Source organism: Carex rostrata, chromosome 22, assembly GCF_964058835.1.
Source record: "Carex rostrata chromosome 22, lpCarRost1.2, whole genome shotgun sequence".
NCBI classification, from domain to species: domain Eukaryota; kingdom Viridiplantae; phylum Streptophyta; class Magnoliopsida; order Poales; family Cyperaceae; genus Carex; species Carex rostrata.
The window spans coordinates 3,251,674-3,266,332 of NC_135939.1; the positions used below are offsets into that span (position 1 = coordinate 3,251,674).

At 32.6% G+C, this 14,659-nt stretch overlaps 1 protein-coding gene across 1 annotated transcript; it reads left to right on the forward strand.

The window, feature by feature from the left end:
• The first annotated feature begins 7,333 nt into the window (after positions 1–7,333).
• On the forward strand, positions 7,334–10,588 carry LOC144574430 (cytokinin hydroxylase-like). The gene is made up of 5 exons (XM_078324398.1): positions 7,334–7,673; positions 7,770–7,999; positions 8,189–8,433; positions 9,303–9,678; positions 10,033–10,588. The coding sequence occupies exons 1-5, from the start codon at positions 7,385–7,387 to the stop codon at positions 10,453–10,455; spliced, it is 1,563 nt and encodes a 520-aa protein (XP_078180524.1). The 5' UTR covers positions 7,334–7,384; the 3' UTR covers positions 10,456–10,588.
• Positions 10,589–14,659: the final 4,071 nt, after the last annotated feature.

Genomic DNA, 14,659 nt, shown 5'->3' on the forward strand with positions numbered 1-14,659 from the left:
ATGCGTGTTCTAATTAGTTTGTCCAATAGAGATATCAACTTTAATTGGAGCATTAGCAGCTGGTACATGTGATTTGATTACTTTCTTTGAGTCTGTAATTACGTCTGGCAATTTATTAGCTAATATTTGCAAATGAATTATCTTTTGAATATTTAGTTCACATTCTTTAGTACGAGTATCAAAATAAGACAATGATAATTCATACTAATATATTTTTTCCAGCTGATAGTTTTCTCCCCCTAAGGTTGGAAATTTTTATTCATCAAAATCACAACTGGCAAAATTAGCCATGAATAAATCTCCCATCAATGGTTCTAGATACTCTATTATATATGGAGATTCAAATTTAATATAAATTCCCAACTTTCTTTGATATCCCATTTTAGTGCGTTGTGGTGGAGCAATTAGAACATATACCGCACATTTAAAAATTCTTATATGGAAAATATTAGGTATGTGACCAAAAATCAATTATAATGGGGAAGTTTTATAATATCTAGTTGGCATGATGCGAATTAGTGTTGTTGCTTGTAAAATATCATGTCTTCTTTTTATATATGAACATCTATAGGATGTTCAACATTAATTCCGACGTTGTCTAGATGTATTTTCATAATTGGATAATCATAAAATTATGCTCTTTAATCAAATCAATTGAGCAAGTAATCTTGCAAACTCCAGGTTACGATTTGATAATAAACATACATGTGATCATCTTGTTGATGCATCAATTAAAATCATAACATATTCAAATGGTTCACATGTTGGATATAATGTTTCACAAATATCATATTGTATACGTTCTAGAAATAAAATCAACACATAGAAATTCATCAGATTAAAGAATCTTCTGGTTCTTTGTTGAGTGTTCACATTAATTTTTTTTCTCATCATTATTGATCTAGAATGGCCCAACCGGTCATGTCAAACTATAAATATATTCTTGTTTGTAAACTTTCGATTTACAATAACATGTGCTTTAATTGTACTAATATATATGTAGTACAAGTCGGAGAAAAAATATATGCAAACTATTTTAAATATGCGTTGTTTTCTATATATTCAATATTTTTTCAATATTTGTCTCAACATGATATCCATTTCAGCGGATATTCTTAAAGCTTAACAAATTCTTTTGAGACTTACAAGAATATAATACATCATAAATTTGTGTTCCTCCATATCACAACAATGTAGCTCTTCCGGAGCCTTCAATAAATTTTGTACTAAACAAAATAGTACTAACATTTGCTTCTTACATTACTAAATAATATTTATTTTAATTTTAGACTAATAGATAAAGCATAAAAAAATAAAAAAACATTAAAAGACTTAAAAGGTATACTACGCTGCAAACAATTTTCGATTGCAACTCTGATGATATAACATGTAATGAGCATTTAATATAATGATTTAGCTAATGGTTAAAAATCATGAATTTTGGGTAACTGTCGATCCTATGACAATTTAATATCATTATTTTAACCAATTCTAAAATGGATTTGAGTCTTATATTGGCTTTTGTTTCAAATTTTGAAAAATAATAATAAACAAATACATTTCGAAAGTTATTTGTCAAATATATCCATTGAAATAATAAAATTGTTGATTTCATCACTACCGGTAAGATTCATATTTTATTAACCAACATAATATAAACATTCATTGAAACATGAAAAATAGACCAGTGCCAAAGACTCAAATTAAAAATATAATATAACAATGTCATTTTTTTTAGTGATGCTTGATATAAATTAACATGATGTTTAGACGTACGACAAGTACATCGGCGTATGACGAGTACGTGACCAATGAGCTTTACCACCATAATAGCATAAATTCTCTTGTTTGCTATTCTATTGCTTTTCTCATTATTATTTTTTCATTACTTTTCCCACTTCTGATGGAATGATGCATCTTTTCTTTCTTACCACGTCATATTAAGAGTTTGTCCATCATATTATTTTCCACTTCTGGTGAAATTATTATTTTTATATAATGCTACATTCACTTCAGGGAATAGAGTAGAATCAATTGTAATATATTATCTTCTTCAAGAAGATTAAATTATTAAAAAACAAATAATATGAACATCATGTTATATTTACGTATCATATGATTTTTCTTTAAATCTTCTTCAGGAAGATCTTCTTAATATTTCTTAAAATTTTCGTCAGAAAGATTAAAACATTAAAAATAAAAAATTGACATAATATAACATGACAACAAAAAATTCCGATACAATAGCTTCGGGCCAAACAAAATTCTTTCAATTTTATGACATAATGTCTTCAATTCGGAACTATGACAGAAACAAGCGTAAATGGCTTCGGGCCAATTACTAAAATAAGTAAATCATTCAATCAAGATTAATATTGTAAGATATTCTTAATTTACTTTGTCACTTATAATCAATGCAAATAATGATAGTGTACATAACTAAAATGTAACGTATCCCACTAAAATAAGTAAATCTTTCAGCTTATGGCTTCAGGCCATATACTCAACCATCTAAATTTCATAAATAAATTATGCCACAAATTTATATTCACCTTATGGCTTTAGGCCATATATTTAATATAATCAGATGGCTTCGGGCCATTTCATTAACATAATGTAATGTAAAAGATAATATATAAACTTGGAATATTTCTTGAATCTTCTTCGGGATGATTACATCATTAAAAAAAAATTCCACATAATATAAATCTTATTGAAATCTTCTTCAAGAAGATTAAATAAAAATATGAACATTATATAAAATTTGTGCATCATATACATCTTCTTCCGGAAGATAAAAAAAATTACATTTCATATAAAATTATATGAACCATATTAAACATATTAAAATAATTGTATATAAATTGATAACTTATTCCATATAGCAATTACTTATTGGAAGTAATATTTATTTAAATATAATTGAAATATAAGATATCAAAGTTACCTTGAATCTTTAACTAGTAGAGCTTTCGTACTGATAACGTGTTATAAAATAAAGATGAACAAGCATAAAGAAGAATAAACAAGATAGAGAGAAAAAAATGACAATCTCTTTATTCATACATTTCTCATATGTGTACAATACAAGATTACAAATGCTCTGTTTATAGGCAACAAATTGTGAATGAAAAACCATCTAAATTAATTACAAGAATAAATGAGAAAATCAATTCCAATAGTAGTGGGGGTAGTGGAGAATGAATGTTGGAAGTTATGGACATCCACATTAATAATTTATTCATAACATATATAAGTGATTTCTATGTTATCATATTAATTCTCTAAATTCAGTTGTCTTATTTAAAAACTAGTATATGATTTAGTAGCAAAGTACCATAATCTTTAATATGAGATGTTATGGGTTCGAAACAAGTCCCTGCCGGATAGCTCATCACTCCATCAAAGAAGCTAAGTTGTGGAAATTTTTTTGTTGGTTAATATAGTTTTCAATTTATTTCCAGAGCTGTTACGTACAGTTGTCAAGATAAGCTGTACGTAGTTGATGCTGTAATTTTTGAGGTTGTATTTCATACGTTGTAAATATTCTGATAGCCACTATCAGTTTTATCAAAAAAAGAGATGTTATGGGTTTAAAATTCAGATAGACAAAATCCTTTTTTATTATTGTTATAATAATAAGTTTTATCACAAATTAAGTCTTTTCTGAATGTTGGTTAGATTTTATCATATTAATTTCCTGCAATTAAATTGCTACATATCAATACAAAAAATGTCTTCAAGGCTTCTACTATCACAGATTAATTAGGTCCTTTTTGAATGTTTCTTTTATGCGGTTAGTCAGAATATCATATTAATTTCCTTGAATTAAATTGCTACATGCATGTCAATGAAAAATGTCTTCAAGGCTTTTATTATCACAAATTAGGTCCTTTTTGAAATTTGTTTTTACGCATTTAGTCAGAATGTCAGATACTAGTGGAAAGGATGAAAAGCATGCATTTATTTAGATTTTGTCGATCTCTACTCGATCTCTTCTCTCTCTTCTCATTTTCAAACAAATTTCTTCGCAATTATATTACTTTACAGTTTTTCACAGTTCCCCCACTCTCCTTTTTCTATCTTGCTTTCAAAATTTTCTCTGTTTCTAATACAGGCATCTACTTGAGGGTTCTTGAATTTTCAATTGCCACACTACTTTTAACTGGTTATGCCAGAAGGAACTTTGTTGGTGCTAAAATTATATAGCGGGTCATTTGTTAAAGCAGCTTTTTAGTTTTTACTTGCAACACATGTAAGGGCAGATTTACTGTAGCACAGGGTAGTGCAACTCCTACTCTGGAAATCTAAAATTAATTTACAGAGGCTGGATTTGGATTTTAAGCCTTTGTTCAATTTTAGAAATTGATATTGCTCTATCATGAATAACTCAAATCTATTTGGACAACTCAATTAAAAGAGATACCCCATTGTATATCAAATTTTGTATATTATATAACAAATGATCCAATTAAAATCCAATTCGCATCCTTTGTGATATCTCATACTTTCGTGACTTTTTGGCCCATTGATTGATTAAAGAACGCAATAAATTAAATAGGAGAAATGCACTGTCGGACGTAATGCACTGCCGACGTCCGACAGCCTGTAGCTCTGTCTCTCTCTCTAGACAACCTAGTACCCGATTTTTTTTTTTTTTTTGTTAAAAGAGGCAACGCCCATTTTCCATTAATAGAAAAATATAATTACAAAAAGGTTACCTACCAGCACATATTGGTAGCAAAGTTTGTTCTGTCACTTCATACTAATGGTGATATATGCAACAGTAAGTAAACTTAATCCATAACATCAAGATAGCAACCCAAATAAGAGAAGTCTGTAAACGTCAAAAGTAACCTAAGTAGCTACATATAAGCCACTCAAAATAGGGTTAAAAAAGTAAGTTTGGAATGTGTCTTCATGGAGTGAAGTTGGACTCTGGTGGTTGGTATGAGACGATCTCCAATGAGATGTACTGGCTCAAGGGGATGACATCCTCTAACATAGGCATCCATTCTTCAATACCGTGCTGTATCCTTGCTTTGACATTACCTGACCAGTAACATTGTATCCGATTATCTAATGAGTTTGGACCCGATTATCTATTCAAACTAATTCAATAATTTCTTGCTCTATCCTGATAAAAATCTTGCATCCTCTCCTGAACACATGGGACGGGTTGTCTACATAAGGGATCTTCGATCCTCTGCATCTGTGGCTGTAGCGGTTCGTATGTATGCAAAAACAGCTAACAAGAGAAATTAAGTCGGTAGTTTACTTTCCAAACCTAGTTTATCTTTGTCTTATTATTTGTTTTCTTTTCCATACGATGCTTGTATTGGTTTTCTCTTTTTAGTTAATGAAATTTAATAAGTAAATTAATTTACAAAAAGGAAATTTAATAGATAAAATCTACTATACTAAGGAAAAAAAAAAGGAATTCAGGATTTTATTATTGAACTTTTTGAGAAAAACTAAATTGACCCTTCAACTTTCATTGGCACTAAACCCCTAAAAAAACTTTCATTAGCACTAAATTGATCCTTAATTTTTTATTTCAAAAATCAAATTGGTCCATTAACTTTGAGTTGCATTAAATTAATATTTTAATTCTCTTAAATTAATTAAATTAATTCTTCTATAAATATATATTTCTTTTTCTAAAACTTTAAAAATCAATTTGATTCACATAGAAGACTTGGACCAATTTTGTCATATATTCAAAATACGAGAACTATTTTTTTTTTTATAAAAAAATTTGAAGACTAAATTGATGTTTTTAATTTTTTTTTTCAGAAACAAAAACCTAGATTCTCTTGAAAAAAATACATATAGAAAGAGTTAAAGTTAACCAACTACAAGAATCAGTGAGTATCCGTGAGAATAAAGTGCTTAATTTCATTGGTATTTTTATGGATATTTATATCTGTAATAGCGATATCATCAGAGATAACGATTTCTGTCGGCTCACACACAACAATACAACAATAGTCATTTTTATTCTCGTAGATATCTTCAGATTTTTGTTGTTTAGATTGTGACCAAACATTGTTTCCTCGAGCTTCACGCGCTTTGTTGTGCCAATGAAGGGAAACCGGCCTTGGTTTCTTCTGCTTATCAATATACAAGTTCCGGGAAATTAACTGTATTTTCTAACTTCAGAAATGAAATAATGAATTAGGCTACGGTGCTATGCATATAAATTGTTATGCAGTGCTATGCGCTTATAACCACTAGATGCGCTTTAAAAATCGTGCAAAGACTATTTGATTGATGAAAAACAGCGACGGAAAATTGAAGCGATCTGGCTCCGTTAGGCGTCAAAACAAAAATTCTAAACAAACAACTTCCTCTCCCTCGCGCCTCTCGAGTCTCGTCTCCCGTGTTAAACCTAGTATTTCCTTTTCTGTTTTTTCTTTGGTTCGAGGGTAAAATATGAAGCCTCAAATGTAGTAGTCTTAGCTTACTGGTCGTAATTTGACATTTGTAATTTAGCTGTTGTTCTTGAATACGTATACGGATGAATAATGTCCGATCCTTTTTCTCCGATTAGGGAGGAAAAGATACATTTAACAGGTCAGATGCATGCATCAAATGTAAATACTTTTAACGCTGAATTTTGTCAAAAAAAAAAAAAGTAACTTGAGAAGAAACGTGTGGAACTAGTATATATAATTGAATGGTGAATCCAATTTGTTTTATTAATTTGATGTACATTGCTACTTTATATAAAAGGCAAGCAAATATACATAAAAGGTAGGATAATAAAATCATCCGGGAAATTAATGCAAAAGATATGCAATTAATTTTGCATAAAACAGGGGAATGGTGAATGAACCTTCAATCAAAAACAGATAGGCAATTAAATTCTAATACATAAATTATATGGATCAATTTATATTCTAATTATGGATCAATTTATAAGTAGAGGTCACAACGAGTTGGCCAATTATCTAGCAATTAAAGGCAGGAATGAAGGATGGGAATGCACGGGTTATACATTCCCTTTCTGGAGTGATAAGGAATATAATTAGTTCTAAAATCTATCTCTTTATAGAAATAACAAATGTAATAGAAATGAGAGAAGAGATGTAATGCCTACGGGCTTAACCTGCAAAAAAAATAAAAAATAAAAAAAATTATATTCTAATTAATTACCCACCCAGTGAAAATTTTAATAAAAGCACACGTGGAGCCACAGACGACCCCTCCACCCATTGTTAATTTTGGTTTAATAATTAATTCATTTGCTCACACATTATTTAGTGATTAATCATCCAAAATGATGTTTAATCCCCCACTATAAATTGACATGGTGCCTATCAAGTTCTCCATTAACAATAAACTCTAAGCCACCTTTCTCTGCTTTCTTCCCTTAGTCCCCATGGAGAACTTCAAACTAATCTTTCTCCAATTATTAACCGTTCTCCTTTCCTTCATTTTATTCAAAGCAATATGGGTTACCATCTCATGCTATATTATCACCCCCTTTTGCATAAGGAGATTCATGGCCAAGCAAGGTGTTTACGGCCCAAAACCTCGTTTCCTAGTAGGGAATCTCAAAGACATCTCTAGGCTCGTTAAATTTTCCACCTCGGCCGACATGAAATCCATTAACCATGACATCGTCGGCCGTCTCATGCCCCATTTACTTCTCTGGCGAAAACTTTACGGTATGTTAAAACAAAAAAATTGCGACCGAATATTCTGTTATCATGAATTGCATCAAATTATTACAGTTTATTTAATTACACATTATTTATATTCAGGAAAGAGGTTCGTATATTGCTACGGGAGTGAGCCGAGGCTGTGTCTTACTGAGACTGACATGATAAAGGAATTTCTTTCATCGAAGTTTGTACAAAACACCGGCAAATCCTGGCTACAACAAGAGGGGACACGGCATTTCATCGGCAGAGGATTGTTGATGGCAAACGGTGCTAGCTGGTCCCACCAGCGCCACATTGTGGCCCCTGCCTTCATGGCTGACAAGCTTAAGGTATAAATACACCACTATCTCACATTGTACTTATTCATGTTAGCAAGTTGAATATTCTGGCACCACTGGCCATACAAAATATGGTGCATCATTGTTATACAAAGCAGGTTTATATCATATATACATTTCTATTTTCTTTCTATTTTCCCATCATTGCATTTATAATTATAAATTTTGAATGGTTGATAGGGTCATGTGGGGTACATGGTGGAATGCACTAAGAATATGGTGTGCAGTTTGCATAATGTAATTGGATCTGGTACAAACACTGAGGTGGAGATTGGAGGCTATTTGACTATGTTAACTGCAGATATCATTGCCAGAACTGAGTTTGGAACGAGTTATCAAACGGGTCGTCGGATTCTTCATGTTTTAGACAAATTACAGACCCTTACTGCTCAATCAAGCCGGTATCTCTGGATTCCGGGTAGCCGGTACGTGTTTTGTTTCCTGCCATCTTTTTTTTACTGTTAAATTTTTTATATGTTTGTTAATTTTATCTCTCTATCTTTTCTTCAAGTATTGACTGGATCTTTTGTTACTCGTAGCGTGTATCATTCTATGTAATTCACAACTAAGATAAGAAGAGGCACCATATATAATATTTTCTTCTTTATAGAATTTTGATGCCCGAATCAAGAATTTATGCGGTACTTTCCGTATGAAAAAAAAGAATACATTGTTATAAGAATCCTTATTAATTACTCTCTTCCAATATGACTAAAAATTATTCTAACTGTTGTCATGATTGAATGCAGCCAATTTTTTTTTTTTTTGGATGTGACATTATTATCTGGTTTGAATTGATGCACCGTAGATAGTTTGCGTTGTGCTGAAAAATGTTAAACAAAGAACCTGTAATATGAGATGGAAAAATATACATAACAGAAATATCAGATAATGAGTTAGCAAGAAAGAAAATGATAACACATTATATAGTTTGCTTACCTGCATATATAGGCCATATAAAAAACAGAGCATGGTATTGCACGTGACCCTGTTGCAATTTAAACTCTGCTTCTTCCTGTTGTTTCTGACTTTCTGGTTGCTTTTGACTTGTTATAACAAATATTCTTCTCACAAAACCTCCCTGGCAATGGCATGGCCATGGTTGCTTGTCGGTTAGTGCAAAAAGCTTGACAGTCTCCAGTTGTTGCTTTGTTTGATTCCCTCCAATCCCTATTTTATACTCTCCATGTCTCCTTGTCTAGCTATTATATATATTTCACTTTTCTTTGAATAAATTATATTATCAGACTTCTTATTTTAGTACTCTGGCATTCTCTAAAATTTAAAATTTCAGGTTTTTTCCAAGCAAGTTCCGAAGAGAGATAAAATCCCTCAAGGAAGAGGTGGAGAGACTACTCATGGCAATTATAGAAACTAGAAGGGAAGGCGCAGAGTTCGGTAGATTGACGTCATATGGTAACGGACTACTCGGAATGCTTCTTGCAGAAATGCAAGAGAAAAAAAATGGTTTCAGTTATGATCTAGAGTTGATCATGGATGAGTGTAAGACATTCTTTTTCGCTGGGCACGAGACATCAGCGCTGCTGTTGACATGGACGGTGATGTTATTAGCGACTAATACTGAGTGGCAAGAGAAGGCGCGTGCTGAGGTCATGGAAATATGCGGCGGTGGTATACCGACTTCTGATCATCTGCCTAAACTTACTGTGGTAAGTAATGGAGAGATGATAATTACATTAACAAGTAGTGCTAGTACCCCTTTTGTTTTAATTCATTTTGGTGATAACATTGATGAATTTTAAAACCTGTCTAAGTAGTACTCTTAACTCTTAAGTATATATTAAAAAAAAAAACATGTGATGAGGTTTGCAATTTGTAAATTAATTAGCAGCATTAGTCTTAGGTAGGTTGGTCCTCGCTTAGTTAGCTATCTAGGTTAGGTTACCCTTAACTAGCTATGGCACATGCTCTGGTTAAGATAAAGTCAATAAGAAAAAGTTTGCAAGTTAAAATTAGAATCTAAAACTTATTAAGTGACACGTTATCTTGTCATTCTCATGCAGCTACAAATGATTATAAACGAGTCACTGAGGCTCTACCCACCAGCAAGTCTTCTACCGAGGATGGCTTTTCAAGACTTCAAGCTAGGAGACCTACACATCCCCAAAGGCCTCTCAATTTGGATCCCGGTGCTTGCTATACACCACGATGAGTCGATATGGGGCAAAGATGCAAACGAGTTCAATCCCGACAGATTTTCCGGCCGATCATTCGCTCTAACCCGTAATTTTCTCCCCTTCGCATCTGGCCCACGCAACTGCGTTGGTCAGGCATACGCACTAATGGAAGCGAAGATCATTCTTGCAATGCTGCTATCCAGCTTTAGCTTCACCATTTCAGAGAATTACCGGCACGCGCCGGTGAATGTGCTTACACTCAAGCCGAAGCATGGTGTGCAGATTTACCTGAAGCCTCTAAAGGCCTAAGTCAATTTTGTAATCTTGAGGCTTAATTAGGATTTTAATAACGGGTGCGGATTTTTGGTATAGTTCTAATACTAAGAGGAGAAGGATATAGTTCTCATAGATAAAGGATTATTAGATTTTTCTCAATCATGCATGTGTTTGAATCATTTTGATCTCTTCTGAAAACTAAAATGAAGTCGACCAGTGTATATAAAATGAGGAAACTAGGAATCCGTGTTACTCCTATATTTTTCGTGGAATTGGATTTTGTGCAAAGTGATTTGGACAAATTATATTCAGAGTTGTACTTAAACTGGTTGATCTGCATGGAGATTCGAGCGAATGTATTTAGAAGTTAATAAATTTAAACAGTTCTGTAAATTAATCTAGACCGTTGAGTAGAACTATAGGCTACTTCTTAAGTATACTAAGAAGCTTGGTGAAATTGTCTAAAAACTCATCAAATCTGCTTTAAATGACGAATTCAAGCCGTTGAAATCCGTCTATCTTATGAGTGATGTGTCTACATGTGAAAAATTTAAACATTCAAATTAATTTAGTATAAAGTCAAGCGGTCAAAATTAAAAGGTTAATAAATTAATTTTAGTGCATTCATTTTTGAATGTTTTTTGACTACTTGACTCTATGAAAATTAATTTTAAAATTAAAAAAGTTTACATGTGGACGCATCATTCGTAAGGTAGACGAGTTTCAACGGTTCAGATTCATCATTTAAAGCCGATTCGATGAATTTTAGACTTGAGTTCACCAAAAAATTTGGTGAACTTAAGAACACCCTAATTCTGCTCCTAGACTGTTAGTAAAAGGTTTAACATGAATTCTTAAACTTAGTAAGATATGAGGTTGTGTTTGGTTATTGTAAAAAAAATCTGAAAAATATAAAACTTAGTCTGTAAGTAAATTTTCATATGGATATTATGTTGAACGGTTCTGATCAACTATTTGGACTTTTAAATAATATTGTTTCATAGTACAGATCAATCCGTACTATGCATAGTACCAAAGCCTCTCTCTTATCATTTTGTATGAGTTGTCAAATGTATTCTCTCCACTGAAAATATCGTTCGTAGTCGTCAATTTTGTTTGCAAATATTGGAATTGAGCATCACACTACTACAAAAAAATCGTTTTATATCGATTGAAATCGTGTTCTGCCATCGGGGTCCGATCCGATGCATATCGCCCCGATAGGAAATATTTACCCCTATGCCATCGATATGAGCCGGTGGCGTTAGGCTCCAACGCGATCGGTTAGAAATTAGGGACCGACGAGAATATTAATTTTTCGACCGTTAATTATGTCGTTAAAATGGAAACACCATCGTCTCTGGGTGTTATTAGCCGTTAGCCAAAGTGTATTACACCATCGGATGTGTTTGAGTTGGCGTTTGCATGTCGTAGTTTGCCATCTGTTATTACTTATTACTTTGGACCGTTGGTGATTTCTTTTTATATATTTCATTATATATGCCTGTATTAGGGGCTAGCCTCCATTTATATATATATTGCTATATATATAACCCCTCTCTAGATCTGTATATATAGCACCAAATCAAATACAATTAACATGCAGCAAATTAAGCAAGATAATATAGAAGACCAACACACATATATATAGAACAATGCATGCAGCACTAAATTAACTAACATAATTAATCTGTAGCACTAAATTAAACAAGTACCATCATTAATTAACCTATATGTTCTATTGCAACAAATTAGAACCACCCCTAAGACATACCGGATCGATCACACACCGGTCCCCTCCACCCGTATGACTAAACTAAAGCCAGCAATGGATCTTTCAAAAATGACACCCCACTGGTTGTACTTACACCAAAAAACCACCAGCATTGTACTTATACCATAAAACCATTAATTGTTAGCTTAGACAATATACATCACAATTACCTAAGGTTTTTAATTTCCCTCCTCAGAAAGTTGTAGTGGTAGAATATACTCCAACAAGTACCATCACCACTGATCACGAATCTGGTCCAGTTCTGCGAGAGGATATGGATTCTGTGGTAGGGGAGACTACATATATTTAAGAATTTAAAAACCAGTGCATGTGTGATTATTTAAGAACTTAAAAATCAGTGCATGATAGAAACAAATTTGCAAGCCTGATGTGGAAATCATCTTGCGTAGTGACGGATGATGAAATACCTATTTTTCATCACATAGTATTTGCACTTCTAGTTGGATACACGCGCGGGTATCTAATTAAGTATTTACAATAAAATGTTGGGTACTGTAATTAACTAAATTGACCTCCAATCACATTATCAGATTCAATTTTATGTGATTGACCCACATTTATAGTTTTAAGGTCACAAATTAATTGCGGTGCTAATTTTACATGATTGATTGACCCACATAGCTAGTTAATTAATTTCATGATCCTGAATTAATTAACCCACATTTATAGCTAATGAATTTATATATAGTTCAATTAATTGTAACGACTTGTGTTTATATATTATTATCCTAATTACATGTGTATATATATAGGAATTGCCAGTTTTGCCGGCAAGACTCTCAAAATTTGATAACTTGAAGGTTTTAACTATTTCCATTTGTACATTTACTTTTTTACAAATGGAAAGTTGGATCATAAAGAGCTGCCCCAACTTGACAAGGCTCACAATATTACAACATGAGGATTGTGTAAGTATATATATAGTTTTCCAACTTAATTAAGCTATACATAGCTTCCATGCATCATTTAATTAATTGTTGTAAGTTAAATTAATTAAGGGTCTACTTATCAATTGATAATTATTAATTTAATTTTTGCAGCACTGTTATGCTCTACCATGGCCAGTTGAGGATGGAGTGCCATCAAATCCACGAGTCCCGCTAAGGCTTCAACCATCTCCAAGAAGATATCTCGAGATAGTTGAGGTCAAGTACTGGAGGTTTGATTTTATGGTGTGGCGAGTGATTAAATATCTGATGGTTGGTACAGGGGAATTGCAAAATTTTAGGAAATATCATATAATCAGGGATGGTTATTGCAATCTTAAATATACAATGGATAAGGATGGAACCATTAGTTATAGTGGATGGGATTTGGGAGTTGTAGAATTCGCAGCTGCGGAACTCGACACTATGCATGTCGAGAAGAGTTTATTGTTATACTAGCTAGCTAGATATTTCAAGAATATATTTTGTATGGATAGACACATGTTGTGTATTTTGTGCATGCATGAATATAGTTGGTATTGATCAAACTATGGTGACGGCTCATCTACATCATGGATGGTAAAAATCACCACATCTACATCATCGGTTTAATAGCCCAACCGATGTGAAAGAGTCAATCAAAACCAACGGTTGGTTAAACATTAACCGATGGAAAAGAGGGGGGCATCAGCGCTATCGGTTTTTTGAATGCCAACCGATGGTACAAAGTTCAACATAATTACAGTGCTGCCACTCGTGACGAGCGCCATCTGTGCAGAAGCACATTTGATGGTAAATGGGCGATGGGAAAAATATTTTTTTGTAGTAGTGTCAACTAATTCCTCTTTTAATTTCTCTAAATCTTGCTCAATTTCATGTACATGCATGTCTAGAGTTCCAACTTGTTCTCATCTTAATGGGTAATTAATCAGTTGTCAATCGCTCTTCTCAAATTATCTTTTATATATAGTGCAATATATATCGTTAATCAATCTTACAAATTATGTCTTATGAAGTGTAGTTGTCGGTTATGCACGGATTAAACCAGTTAAGGAGAACAAACAATATGTTCAAGTATATGAGGAGGGATCCAATTACACCCCTTTTTAGTGACACTGAATTACATTCTATATTTTCAAAGTCTAAACTGTAATATTGAATATATTTAAGTTTTGGATACCTCTAAGCCAATCTGCGGCCCCTCCATAAATGGGGTTTAAATAACTTATCGGATTTAAACCCATTAACTAATTGGGTACTCGATAAAAAGACAATGTTTTGACTTATATTTTTCAATACCCTAACTTATAATTTCTTATCCTATAACTTATAATTAATATTATCAATCATAATTCAAAAAATTTATTTTGATTTTAACACTAAATTTAGCCCGTCTTACAAATCAAACATTCAGAGGGGAACAAAAAAATTTTCAGGGAGGGGTAAAGTCGATCGGTACCAATAGATCACCACTAAAACTTGAAATCTAAGGGGAGGGAGGGGGCGGCTGTCCCTC

Coding starts and splice junctions, on each gene's coding strand:
- LOC144574430 (XM_078324398.1), top strand. CDS start 7,385: ATGGAGAACTTCAAACTAATCTTTCTCCAATTATTAACCGTTCTCCTT. Junction 8,000..8,188: donor TCATGGCTGACAAGCTTAAG/GTATAAATACAC, acceptor AATGGTTGATAG/GGTCATGTGGGGTACATGGT. Junction 8,434..9,302: donor CTCTGGATTCCGGGTAGCCG/GTACGTGTTTTG, acceptor TTAAAATTTCAG/GTTTTTTCCAAGCAAGTTCC.